Source organism: Sciurus vulgaris (genome assembly GCF_902686455.1).
Source record: "Sciurus vulgaris genome assembly, chromosome: 4".
NCBI lineage: Eukaryota > Metazoa > Chordata > Mammalia > Rodentia > Sciuridae > Sciurus > Sciurus vulgaris.
In genome coordinates, this window is record NC_136464.1 from 15,101,886 (window position 1) to 15,116,240 (window position 14,355).

The following is a 14,355-nucleotide window of genomic DNA, read 5'->3' on the forward strand; positions in this document are numbered from 1 at the left end:
GCATGTGTGAGACACCTAGTTTTATCCTCAGTACCACATAAAAATAAGTAAAATAAAGGTATTATATCCATCTTTTAAAAAACTGTGTTTTGCTATGAAAGATACATTAAGTGAATGAAAATTCAAAGATTATGTGAAAATATTTCAAATAACAGAAGAATTATATTCAGAATATAAAAATAATATTCAAAATTCAATAATATAAAAAGGTAAATGAAACATGCAAAAAGTTTGAAAAACTCTTCCTCAGAGAAGACAATTACAGCTATAAGTATGTGAAAAGATATTCAGCATCATTAGACATTAGGGAAATTAAAAAGTAAAATCACAAGATACTATCACACATTCATTACAATGGCGGAAATAAAAACCATGGCAGAACCAAACACTGGTGAGGATGTGGTCAACTGGAACCACACGCTCTGCCGGTGTCTATGTGAAATGCTACACTGGCACGGATGGACCAGGAACCAATCCTGCTTCCAGGTGTCTATCTGGAGAAAGGAAAACTTATGTTTGCATAAAAGCTATACAAATATATTTGTTTTCTTCTCGGCAGCATTACTTATAATGTAAAAAGTGTGACGATCATACTGCTTAACCTCTCAGCAAGTGAACAGATAAATAAACTGGTATAGCCATAAAATGGAATGCTATGTAGCAATAAAATGAAATGGGCTGTTGACACAAAACAAAATAAAACAAAACAAAAATCCAACTTGGATGAATCTCAAATGCAGTGTGCTAAGGGAAAGAGTTCTTTAAATGACATTCTAGGAAAGGTGGGGACCGCAAACAGGTCAGTGACTGTCAGAGTTTATGGGTACAGAGGGAGTCAGACTACAAAAGAAATCCTGTGATGATATTCGGTGGGATTTTGGAATTCTGTACCTGAGTGGAGCTGGTGATTGCTTGGGGCCAGGAATCATGGATCTTTTTGAACTGACCAAAGACTGAGGCGACACCTCCCCTATGAGTTTCTCAGGTGCAAAGGCATTCCTATCAAAGAACACCCAATTGGTATGGTAACACCCTGCTCAGAGGAGATTCTGTGTCTGCCATGGAATTTATTAGCTCATGGCCTGGGTTCAAGCGCCTTCTTCCCAGAGGTAGAGAGTTAGGGGTGCAGGCTGATAAGCCCTACTGAGCTGTATTACCCTCAACTTCAGTTTTGTTTACCTTGAAGAAACTCTCTCACAATGAATTCTTTAGATATTTAAACCTATTTAATAAACGTGCTGAACTTGCTCATGGGCAGTCTTCCTCCACCAGAAGCAGGCTGACCACCAAGCCTCACTTTTTCTCTACTTTGGGGTCTGCTTGTCATTTCCCTAATACCCTCCTTGTCTGGTACACATATCCCTGAATAAAGAGTTGTGCAGGATGTGACAGGTGATTACCAAATAACCATATGACTGTACCAAAAACATGACTGCACATAAGTTAAGACATGTTTCACAGTGAAATAAAACAAATGTGGGAAAAAAAAAAAAAAAAACAGGAAAGAAAACAAACAAGTAATATTATAGCACTACCCCCCCCACACACAAAATAATGTCAATGTTGCAAATATAAAGATGCAATATATTGATAGAAGAAGGTAGAATTAGGGTTCGTAGGAGACTAAGAAGAGTAGAGTACCTAGCTTCTTCCCGAGTACTGAAATTAGGTAAGTAGTGATGCTATAACTGAACTAGAGAATGCTGGAAAGGAGAGGCTGTCTGCCAAGACAGTTAAGCTCAGTTGGGACAAGTTGGCTTGGAGATGCTATGCAACATTTACGTCCAAGTGCAACTTACTGACTTACTCTCAGAGAAGTCTGTTCCTGCCTCTAATGTTCTAGACCTCAGCACTGTGAATTAGATGTGGAACACTGACTGGTTCAGCTAAATTGCAATAAACTTTGCATTATCACTAGTTTATTTCTACCATACTGAATACTGTGATTTACAAGAGCAATTGGGACATAAATATCTAGTTTCTTCTGCAACAAAGTCATGGAAAAAATTAGAGTAAACCTTCAACACGTAAAAGTCACCACTGCTTCTACTTAATTAAATCTGTATCTTCAAATCTCATTTCCATGGACTTATCCATCATCATAAGCTCATTTATGAAAACAGGACTTTCTCTTATGTGTCATCCTTCACTGGTTCTTTTTCCTCACTCCATATTTTTGAAAATTCCTTAGACCAAATACTCATTCTGATCGTGCCACTTTGATGTAGGGATTCTTATTAACGATTTAGGTTTACTTCTTGTCTCCTAAGGACTTACATTTCTTATTTTTCTCTTTCAAAATATCCTATGTACAACATGATTAAATATCTTATTTCCCCCAAAACTTGATCACTCTGTTGACATCATGCTTCCCATTGGCACAGTCATTGCCATAGTCATCGTAGACCACTTAACTCACGCTGTTTATGATGTTTTGTATTCTTCAACTTCTACCTAAACCGTATCTTTCTTATTCCTCCAATATAGTCATCTCTCTTGCCCTGTGCAGTTACTAAGATGGCTATAATTTTAACAAGAAATAGTTATTAACAAGTGTTGTGAAGATGAAGAGACGGGCAGTCTTTTCCTTGCTGGTGAGAGTGTACCATAACACATCCTTAGAAAACAGCTTGGCAATTTCTTACAATGTTAAACCTAGAGCAACAATGATCAGCAATTCTCTTCCTAGTTATAAACTCAACATGAATAAAAACATATCTCTATATAAAAATTCATAAACAAATGGTCAAAGTGGCATTATTTACAACTGCCAAAGGAAATAACCCAAATATTCACCAAGTGATAAGTGGAGAAGTCAAATGTGTTATATCACGAAATAGAATATTATCCAGCAATAAAAAGAAATGAAGTACAGATCCATACTACATTATGGATAAGCCTTGAAAACTTTATGCTAAATGAAAGAAGCCTGTAACAAAAGAATACATGCTATAAGATTCATTTATATGAAATGTCAATAATAGGCAAATGTATGTGCACAAGCAGATTATACATTGTCCATAACTGAGGTTTTTGGAAAGGAAAGGGAGTGGCTACTAATGGATATTTGGTTTCTTTTTGGAGTGATGAAAATAATATAAAATTGATTTTGATGATTGTTGCAGAACCATCAAATTGTGCACATTAAATGGGTGAACTATATGGTATGTGAATTTTTAAAAAGCTGTTTAAAAAATTAAAATTAGTAAGCATGTTTACCAATGAGACAATGATATGTAAAACTGATAGTTTCAGTTTCCTTGTGCTCCTATACAGTTTAGAAAGGAAGGAAACACTGATTAACATTAGTATTTGTATGCTTGTTAAAATTGAGTGCTTATTAAATTGAAAACAGTTTAAGTCCTAAACAGCTAGAAGGAAAAAAATAAGAAATATCAGAAATACATTCAATTTAATGGAAAGCACATGAGGAGAAAAAAACACATCTTGAGAAAGCAGTTTGAAAATGAAATGGAAGGGCTAGGGATGTAGTTCAGTTGTTTATGCTAAGCCCCTGGTCAACATCATTCTTAAAGGAGAAAAACTGGACGCATTCCCTCTAAACAGGGGAACAAGCCAGGGATGCCTGCTTTCACCACTTCTACTCAACATTGTGCTTGAAATACTAGCTAGAGCAATTACACAGAACAAAGAATTTAAAGGGATATAAATGGAAAAGAAGAACTTAAGCTATCACTATTTTCCAAAGACATGATTCTATCTTAAGAGAATTCAAAAAACTCCACCAGAAAACTTCTAGAATAAACTAATTTAGCAAAACAGCAGGATATAAAATCAACACAAATAAATCTAATGCATTTCTATTCATAAGTGATGAATCCTCTGAAATGGAAATTAGGAAAACTACTCCATTCAAATAGCCTCAAAAAAAAAAAAAAATACTTGGGAATCAATCTAACAAAAGAGGTGAAAGACCTCTACAATGAAAACTACAGAACACTAAAGAAAGAATTAAGGAAAACCTTAGAAGATGGAAAGATTTCTCATGTTTCTTGGACAGGCAGAACTAATATTTTCAAAATGGCCATACTTCCAAAGGCATCATATATATTTAACACAATTCCAATTAAAATCCCTATGACATTCCTCATAGAAATAGAGAAATCAATCATAAAATTCATCTGGAAGAACAAAAAACCCAGAATAGCAAAAGCCTGGGCAGGAAGAGTGAAACAGGAGGTATCACAATACCAGACCTTAAACTCTACTACAGAGCAATAGTAACTAAAGACCAGCCTCGTATTGGCACCAAATACACTGGTAGACCAGTGGTACAGAAGACACAGAGAAATCCACATAAGTAGTTTTCTCATACTAGACAAAGGTGCCAAAAACAAACAATGGAGGAAAGATAACCTCTTCAACAAATGGTGCTGGGAAACTGGAAATCCATATGCAATAAAATGAAATTAAACCCTCTCTTACCCTGACAAAATCTCAACTCAAAATGGATCAAGGATCTAAGAATTAGACCTGAGAACCCTTCACCAAATAGAAGACAAAGTAGATCCGTATCTTCATCATGTTGGCTTCGGACCAAACTTCCTTAAGAAGAACCCCAGAGCTCAAGAAATAAAAGCAAGAATCAATAAATGGGATGGATTCAAAGTAAACGGTTTTTCTTAGCAAAGAAAACAATCAATAATGTGAAAAGAGAGCCTACAGAGTAGGAGAAAATCTTTTCCACACACACTTCAGACAGATCACTAATCTCCAAAATTTATAAAGAACTTTAAAAACTTTATACCAAAAATAAAAAGAATCCAATCAATAAATGGGCTAAGGAAATGAGCAGACACTTCACAGAAGAAGATACACAGGTGATCAACAAATGTATGAAAAAGTGCTCATCATCTCTAGTAATTAGAGAAATGCAAATTAAAACTACCCTAAGATTTCATCTAACTGCATTTAGAATGGCTATTATCAAGAACACAAGCAATAAGTGTGGGCAAGGATGTGGGGTAAAGGCACACTCATATATTGCTGGTGGAGTTGCATATTGGTTCAGTCACTCTGGAGAGCAGTATGGAAATTCCTCAGAAAACTTGGAATGGACTCACCTATTGACCCAGCTATCTCACTCCTCGGTTTATACCCAAAGGACTTAAAATCAGTATACTACAGTGACGCAGCCACATCAATGTTCATAGCCACTCAATTCACAATAGCCAGATTGTGGAACCAACCTAGATGCCCTTCAATTGATGAATGGATAAAGAAACTGTGGTATATACACAATGGAATATTATTCAGTCATAAAGAAGAATAAAATTATGGCATTTGCTGGTAAATGGATGGAATTGGAGAATATCATGCTAAGTGAAATAAGCCAATTCCAAAAAACCAAAGGCCAAATGTTTTCTCTGATAAGTGGGTGATACAGAAGGATGGGAGGGTGTTGCGGGGGACAAGAGAAAAATGGAGGAACTGTGGATTGTATAGAGGGAAATGGGGCGGGAGGGGATGGGGGACAGAAAGTTAATGGACTGAGATGGACATTATTACCCTAGGTATATATATGATTACACGAATGGTGTGAATCTACATTGTGTACAGCCATAGAAATGGAAAGTTGTACTCCATTTGTATACAACAAATCAAAATGCAGTCTGTAAAAATAAAAATAAAAAGGAAAAAAAAGAAAAGATGGAGAAATAAATTACAATATAATAACAATCAAATGAATAGAAGTTCACTAAATTATCATTTCTCCATCACTGAAATTCAGAGGTTCTCCAATAATTAAAACAAAAACACAATATTCAAACATTTGTGATGTATAAGAAATGCATCAAAAATGCAAAATAAAAAAGGTTGAAAGTAAAAAAAAATTGTAAATTCAGGTAAATTCTAACAAAGATACTATATATTTATTTCAAATCAAATATACTATAGGGCAAAAAGTACTAAAGGGGGTAAAGAAAATTCAAAATGATTAAAACAATATTCCAGCTTCATTCTTTTTTTTAATTATTTTATTTTTTTAGATGTCAATGGACCTTTATTTTTCATTTATTTATATATGGTGCTGAGAATTGAACCCAGTGCCTCATGAATGCTAGGCAAGCACTCTATCACTGAGCCATAACCCCAGCCCTCAAACTTCATTCTTAATAATTAATAGAACAATCAGAAAATAGGAAAGGAAATATAGGGCTGAACAACACCACAGACCAACTAGACCTAACAGATACATACAGGTCCCTGTATCCAAGAACAATAGAATATACACATTCTCCTCAAGGTCAGGGGGCATTTTCTAGGAAAAATCACATTTAGGTCAATCAGGTCTCCAACAGATTTGAAATGGTCGACGCCATACAAAATCTTCTCTAACAACAAGATGAAGTTAGAAACCAAAATAGAGGGAAAATTAGAAATTCAAAAAATGTGAAGATTAAATTATGCACTCTTAAACGTACAGGGGATCAAAGAAAAAATAACAAGAGAAATTAGAATTATTTAGAGAAAAATTAAAGCAAAAACAAAATTCCAAAACATATGCCACACAGTAGAAGCAGTGCAAAACAAAGGCATACATTAAGAAGAAGAAAATTTCAAACTATAACCTAACTTTACAATATAAGGAGCCAGAAAAGCTGAATAAACTAAAATGGATTTAATTCAGGGCTCATAATGGTGTTTGAAAACCAGACTCTAGGGGCTGTGGTTGTAGCCCAATAGAGTAACTCCAAAAAGTAGAAGAATAAGAGGACAAAATAATTAGAAAACAATAACACAAGAGCTTTGGATGTGATTCCCACCACTTCCAAAGCTCTTGCACATTTAGTCAAGAAAACAAAATGGGAAAAATTAGGCAAAAATTACAAAAGTTGAGGCATAATTCTAATACAGGAGAAATTTTAGAATGTTAGTATCGGAAAAATTATGCTAATAAATTTGAAAAATAAAAGACAATTTCCTAAAGCAATTACCAACTAGGTCCAGAAAATCCTAAACCTGTGTGGACTCATAAATATTAATGAAATGTAACACAATTTAAAAATCTACCCATAAAATAATACCAAAAAAACCTTAACAAACGCATATAGTCTTTTTCCACTATTTTTTATTAGAGCATTATAGTTGTATGGAGTAGCTGGGTTCATACCAACGCTTTAGTGCAGGCATGGAATTTGGTTTCAGTTCACGTTCTCTTTTCTGTCCTCTCCCTCCCCTCCTCCCTCATCGTCATTCTCTTTCCTCTTCTCTACTGATCTTTTTTTCCTTCATCTCTTTATTGACTTTCAATTGGTTCTTTCTACTTATACATGAAGGATGAAATTGCCTGTTTTATATTTATGTATACACAAAGCATAGCTTCTTAAAATTCATTGTGCATTTCCTCCTGGTCCCATTCACTCCTCCCTCCTTCTGCATTTATCCTACGGATCTGCCTATAGTCTATGATCCAGTCTCCCCCTCTGTCTTTCCCTTATTTTGGTCTAGCTTCCATGTGTGAGAGAAAACATTCAACTCTTGATTTTCTGAGACTGGCTTCAAATGCATGTACTTTTACAGGTCAGTTCTACCAACCTTTGAGCAACAAATAACTTTTATTGTGCCGACCATTACAATGTGCCTTTCTGATCTCTGACTGCAGAGAGCAAAGATGAGCAGAGTGTACAACTTCTGCCCTCTAAAACTGATCACTGTGTTCATGCTGAGGCCACTCTTCCAAAGGGCTGTTCTTAGCCAGTCAGCATGACAGAGATAACAATGCAGGCTCATCTGGGAAATGGAAGACTCTCTTGTGAGTGACTTTGCTCAAGGGCACACATTGGTCTCAGTAAACTTTATTAGTGTGACCCGCACTCTTGGGTTCTTTCCCTCAACTTCTCTGTCTTCTTCTTCCCCTTCACAAATGTGGATCAGCACTGTGGTCTGAAAGCTCTTCCGCCATTTCCCTTACTCCCTTCCAATTTTCACTCACAAGAGTTTCCCTACTATATTTATTGCTTGTCTAATCCCATCTGAGAGTCTATTTCTCTGAGGACTTCTCTGAATAAACAGAAGATAAGATGGGAATTTGAAATTGACTCACTCATTTCTTGGGAGGCTAAGAGGACAACATCCATGTGCATAGGTAGGGCACAGATAGTCCCTGGAAGAAGGCTTAACTTGTCAAAGATTCTACCAGTGGTGACCTGAGAAAACATCCTGATGAAGGGAAGGCTGGTACACGAATGATTTAGGCATTTGAAAGATGGGGGATACACCTTCAAACCAGAGTATAATTGACTTACCATCGGTATGTTGCATTGATACTTTCAGAAGGAAACTGAGGGAAGGCCATTAACAAATATTATTGGCTACACAGATTAGCCAGAGGGTCTACAGGACAGGCCCAAGATGGTTATAGTTAGGTTCACCACAGCTTCTGGTGGGCTATGCTTTTAGTATGTAGCCAAAGTCATGATCACCCTGGTTCAGTATATGTACTTAAGATCATAAATATTCTCTTGTGAGCAAGTGCTCACTTATGCAACCTGTTGGCAATGTGACATTTGTGTGTGGTCTACATATAAAAAGAAAAGATCTATGGAAGACACAGAGTTGGGGGCTTAGGACTGCTGCCATCTCCAAATAAAGCATGTCTATTACCCTAACTGCACCTCACATCTTCTTTTACCTACCAGGATACTGCATCTGTTTCCCAGGGACTGAGCCTCCACAGAATAGGGTCTCTTAGCTTCAAATGAGGTTCTTATTCCTGACAAAAGTGCCAACATGGATGATCAGCAGGCCAATCTGTTAGGACAGTGGAGCCCAAGAGATGAAAGAATTCTCAGCCAAAGCATTTCTGCTATGTAAATGTTGGTTGGGCAGTCCTGGGGCCAGGATTAGAATATCCTGGATGGGTGCCTCTGAACATGTTGGTTCTACAAACCCCTAACCTAGCAATAACCAGTGTTCTGCCATGCTGGAAGACACTGAGAGCTTTTTTTAATCTGAAGCAACAGGTGCTCCCCTCAGAGGCTGCTGCCACTTCCTTTCCTGACTACCTAACTAATCAGAAAGGTTAAATCACTGTATAACCCAGTTAAGCCTGAGAAGAGAGGAAAGAGACTATATACTTGAAATAGCTGCAAGAATTAGCCAGGTATTCTAGCAAGAGCTATTGGGAGTATGGCCAGATTTGCATTTGGGTGATATTTGACCAAGTGAGATAGAATAAACAAAAATTCATTGATTTTAGTGCATATTTTCATGACCACAGGAGATGAAATGTCCTACTAAAGATTCAGGAAAATGATAAAAAGTTGTTACTGGAGTGATTGTTAGAGACCTCAAAAAATTAATGGCCAATACAAGGTGAAAATGAAATGCCTGAGTTGCCCTGGCAGATGGAAGAGACAGGGATAAAGAAACAAGAGATAGGAAATATGCTGGAATGAATGTACTATATAAGGTCAAAACAATTGTGAAGCAGTCATGTTCTGTGAAGGCATAGAGGCCCTGCCATTCACTAAGGTCATTAGGAATATGTTGGTGAGAGGGATACTAGCATCATAAAGTTGTTTAGTGTTGGTGTCCTTTTGTAGGCCAGAGCTGAAAATAGGAAAGGCAGTCAGAGGGCTAGGTTTGTTAAGTGCCATGAAGTGAGGGGCATGGAAGCCCAAAGAAATAAAGGACAGGTGTCAATGCTTAACTTCCAGACTCAGGAGCCATGTACACCATAATTAAATTAATAGTATAGGAGTTGCCAAGGGGATTGATTGGTCCACAAAGAATTGTAGGGATGATTAATAAAGCATGGTTTCACGAGAGGTAAAACAGGCAGACAGTCAACAATGGTGCTTTTTGGTGTCTGGTTTTCTATTAAGCAAGATGGTGGAACAGGAAGTTGAAGGTGTTTGCTTCAATGGGAAGTCATAATTCTATTCTCAGTTCTCAGACTTAATTTTCAAATTCAGAATCCACTGACTAAACAGGTGATTGTATCTTAAAGAAGAACACTAAAACATATTAAAAAATTTATAAACTGATCCCTGAAGAGACTTAATGCCACAAACTTGAGTATATACCCAAGAATACATTGCTATATAAATGGTGCAAGGGGAATATAAAATCATTTTGTCTATTAATAGACATGAGGTCAGAAATGACACACATACCCATGGACTCAAATTGTTATCATGGCCCCTTTTTAGGGTTGGAGGTCAAAGTGCAGTGGGAGTGGAAGAGGGAAGAAAGTAAAAATATTATGGCTTACAGAGGACCAACTGTGTCTACCTGTGAATCCACCCAGTGGTAACTTCCCCCGTCCTTAAGTGTGTAGTTAGAATTGGCGGACAAGGTAGTTGGAATAATCACTGCATTACGCCCAGGGCTCTTATAGTTAAAGGAAGCACAGGAAAAATCAAGTTGCAACCTCTTAAACTGCCCCTCCTGATCAAGACAGTACTACCTAGTGTTAAGTGAGAAATATTGCCACTATTAAACTTATCATGTGTCCATTTTTTTCTTTAGGAGAAATGATTCAGATTTTTCAGATTCAGACACTTTTCCATTTTACACAACCAAAAAAGTATTTTGGAAATAAGTCTCATCAGTTTTGTGGTCATTTGCTACATTATATCACACACCCTCACTACAACAAACAACAAAACCCCTTTAATTCTATATATGAAAGGACGGAGACTAAGAGAAGCTAGGTGACCAAATGAAGACAGCACAAAAAGCTAAAACGGAAGCCAGGCTATGTCTGTGAACGATCTCCCCAGTAGTAGCCCACGTATGCTTACCACTGGAATGCTGGCAAGCAACATAGAGGTAAAACATTGCCATAGGTTCTAGAACCCGTCCCATGGAACTATAACCAAACCGAAAGCTGACACATTAACTCATCTCTGTTCCCCACAAACCAGCTAGAAACAGCAATAACAGCAAAGAAGGCCTAAGTGAAGGGCATCCATAAATGTTAACCTGTTTAAAACTATTAAATTTAGCAGTGGCCTTCTAAAAAATAAATAATAAACTTAAAAAATATTCTGTCCATGTTTTGTTCTTAACAATGAAATGATTTTTAAATTATCTAATTTACATTTCACTACTGGGAGAAATTTAAATGACAAAAAGCTCATCAAATATATTTGATCTCACACAACGATTAGAATATTTTATTTTACTTTGCCTGTGGTGACAACCTAATAAATAGGATTATCTCTAAGACATGGTACACATTAATGCTAACTTCCTTTTGCTTAATAAAAGAGCTATTGAACTTAAATATGCACACAAACCCAAAAGCTTAAAATAAAACTCTAAACATTTAAATGATTTACATATATATTCAACTTTGTGAATTTTTACACTTAGCTGAACTTTTCAGTTAAGTATGTATTTTTATCCACACTACATCAAAAATTTCATTTCAATGCATTAAATAACGTTTATTTGATTGTAACTTCTTGTGCTTTCTAAAAATACATTGAAACTTTGCTAATAGCCTTAAAATTCATTTATATTTTGAAATAGAAAATCATGAATCACAAGATATTTAAGATGTTTCCTAACATTTCATTTTTAGGGAACATTTAAAGAATGAATGTACTTCCCATACATATCAGTAATAAATATGTTAAAAATATTAAATTCAAATAATTAATCATTTTAAGGGACACAGACAAACATTATTTTCAGAGCAAAGTGGCCAACACCGCAAGGCTTTGACAAGAAAAATGGGTATGTGAACAGAGAATATGTAAATTGAGGAAAAGAATTAAAAATACAAAGGGCTATAAGTGGAGATAAGAGATTAGAAATGCATAGGCCCTATGGGTAAATTAGATAAGATATTATAGGGAAACAGATTTCTACTCAATTATAAAGAACAGTCAGTTATCTGATAATAGAAAACGCAACATCAGGAGATGGTGAGTTTCTGGTCATTAACGGTACTCAGGCATAAACTAGATCAATGGTTGGGCAAATTACTTCCACAGGCCAAATTCAGCCCACCAGATGTTTTATAATAAAGTTTTATTAAATCACTGCACTCCCACTCATTTCCATACTGGCTCTGGCAGTTTAAGCACTAGAGGAAGAACACTGCATGGATGCGACAGAATGTAGAAACCACAAATCTTGAAATATTTACTATCTGGCCTTTAAAAGAAAATAAATTTACAGATTTGTGTAAAGAAGGTACTAGGAGTTCAAGGACTGTGAGGGAATCTGGACAAGACAACCAGTAAGGGAATGACTATTTAGTGTTTAGGAAAGTGCCTAACAACCATGTTTCAAAAACTGAGTTGCATAGGTTCCTTACACTGTAAGAGTGCCCAGCTGACCTGGAGAGTGGGAATCACAACTCTCACTGCACTTAGTTTTCAAGTCGTATGCCATGATTTGGGGCTATGTCTGCCAGAGGAGGAGCATTTGTGTAATTTGCACAAAAGCATCCAAGGGGCCAAAATAAGATGCACACATCTCTAATAATGTTTACAAGAGTAACACCTCTAAGATCTTACAACATGGATATTCTTCTGCTAAAACTCAGCTTCTCCTAACCCAGTGCTGGGAATGAAAATAAGCATTCCTTAAGAGTTTCCATGTTATGAAAAACTCTTAGGAATACCACTCTCTCTCAGAAAGACAAATTGTAAGTTACTGTATTAAGAGTTCTGAAAAGTACTGTAGGTTGAAAAACAGAGTCCTTTTTTAACTTTGGTATATGCAGCAATTTCCAAAGTTGCTTAATTATGGCATCCTTTTTTATGAACCTATCATTAATACCTCACATAATTCATGCTCTGGAAAATGCCACTCTATGTAGTCATTTATAGTATTTCTGGATTACAAACTCCTTCAGGACAAAAAAACACATACTTTTTCTCATTCACCACAGGCTTTAGCATACTGCCTAAGAAAGAAATGAACTGGCTTAATTCTAGTAGCTGTAAATAATCCATGTGGTTCCTGAAATGCTTAATTTCATTAATTAAAGCATGCTTTAACTGATTATGTGACAGGAACACAAAGTTATCCTCTTTCCACAGAATCCATTAATCATTCAGTAGTATAACATTAAAATAATCCTGCACAAGTACATTTGAAGTATGTTCCCTCTGGTCTGTGGTAAATATTTATTCATATACATATTCAAAATATAGTATATATTTAAAAGTTAAATAATTGATAAATTTTCTAACAGATTGACAGGTTTAACAAATTTAGTCATTAAAAGCAAATTACCTGAAGAACGTGACAAAAAACTGCACAAGATCCATGATTGTATTGTGTTGTGAGAATGCAATCTGAAAAATCAAAATGAAAGAAAGTTTGAAACTTACAGAATCCAAGTTCTTCTTGAAAACCTGAGGTGAAGTATCATGGCATTTATAAATACAATATGTCTAAGTCATTAAGACATTTGGATCACCTAGTTAAAAATCAAATATATGCTAGCATTACAACTTCATCTAGAATGCCTAATGATGGTTTTTGCATAGTCTATGACATTAAGTGGTTAAAAACTATTATAAAATTATTTCAAGAATGGGCTAACAGTTCTATGTAAAATGCCATGAGAGATTAAATGTGCCTAGCTAAAATGTACAAATGAGTTTCTACATCTAGTAATAATCCTTGTGAAATGAAAAAAAAATTCAACTATATTAGAGGAAATGTAGAGGATGGTTTTTCCCTCTATACCCTTGTCCAGGGGAGTGGCATGCATACATACAAATATTTTGTTATGCACCATCAAAGTATAAAATATGTCACATCATTTTAAAATCACGTTAACAAAAGATAACTGTGAAAGGTGAAATAAGCAAACAAGCTACTGTTGTTCTTGGTTTCCATTAATAGTAGAGAGATCACAATGTGACACTTCTCTTGAAGAGGTATTATAGACTGGATTAGGCAACAATGGAGCATCTGCAGAGACAATAACTGATTTTGAAAGATAGCTCACTTACTAGTCATATATATTTAATAAAACTAGGTAGTCTACTTGTGTCTCATTTTCCCCATAGTAATGATAAAGCTTCTACCACATAATGCTAGGGTAAAATATATAATCAATCAGAATTAAAAATAGAATAGAAATTTAATATGTATAAGAATATGTGGCATATAATAGGGATAATCAATATTATTCAATTTTATATCATGTATAAATGAGATGGTCAACATGAGTTTTCCCACATAGTTGAAGCTGAACCATTAGGTATTGACTAATGTTCTAGGTATTGTCATTTTATTTTAATAATCTTTTATGAAAATATTTTAAATATGTACCAGAATTTCCATTTCTTGTCAAAACAGACTAATAGGGATAAGTTTTCTCTCCAGCTTTAAACAATTAAAAAATGGACCAAA

At 35.5% G+C, this 14,355-nt stretch overlaps 1 protein-coding gene across 1 annotated transcript in view; it reads right to left on the reverse strand.

Moving 5' to 3' along the window:
• Positions 1-14,355, reverse strand: part of ATRNL1 (attractin like 1) — a 746,355-nt gene that overhangs the window by 387,705 nt on the left and 344,295 nt on the right. Inside the window, 1 exon segment of the mRNA XM_079136646.1 lies at positions 13,225-13,286. Coding sequence (XP_078992772.1) covers positions 13,225-13,286 — 62 coding nt within the window.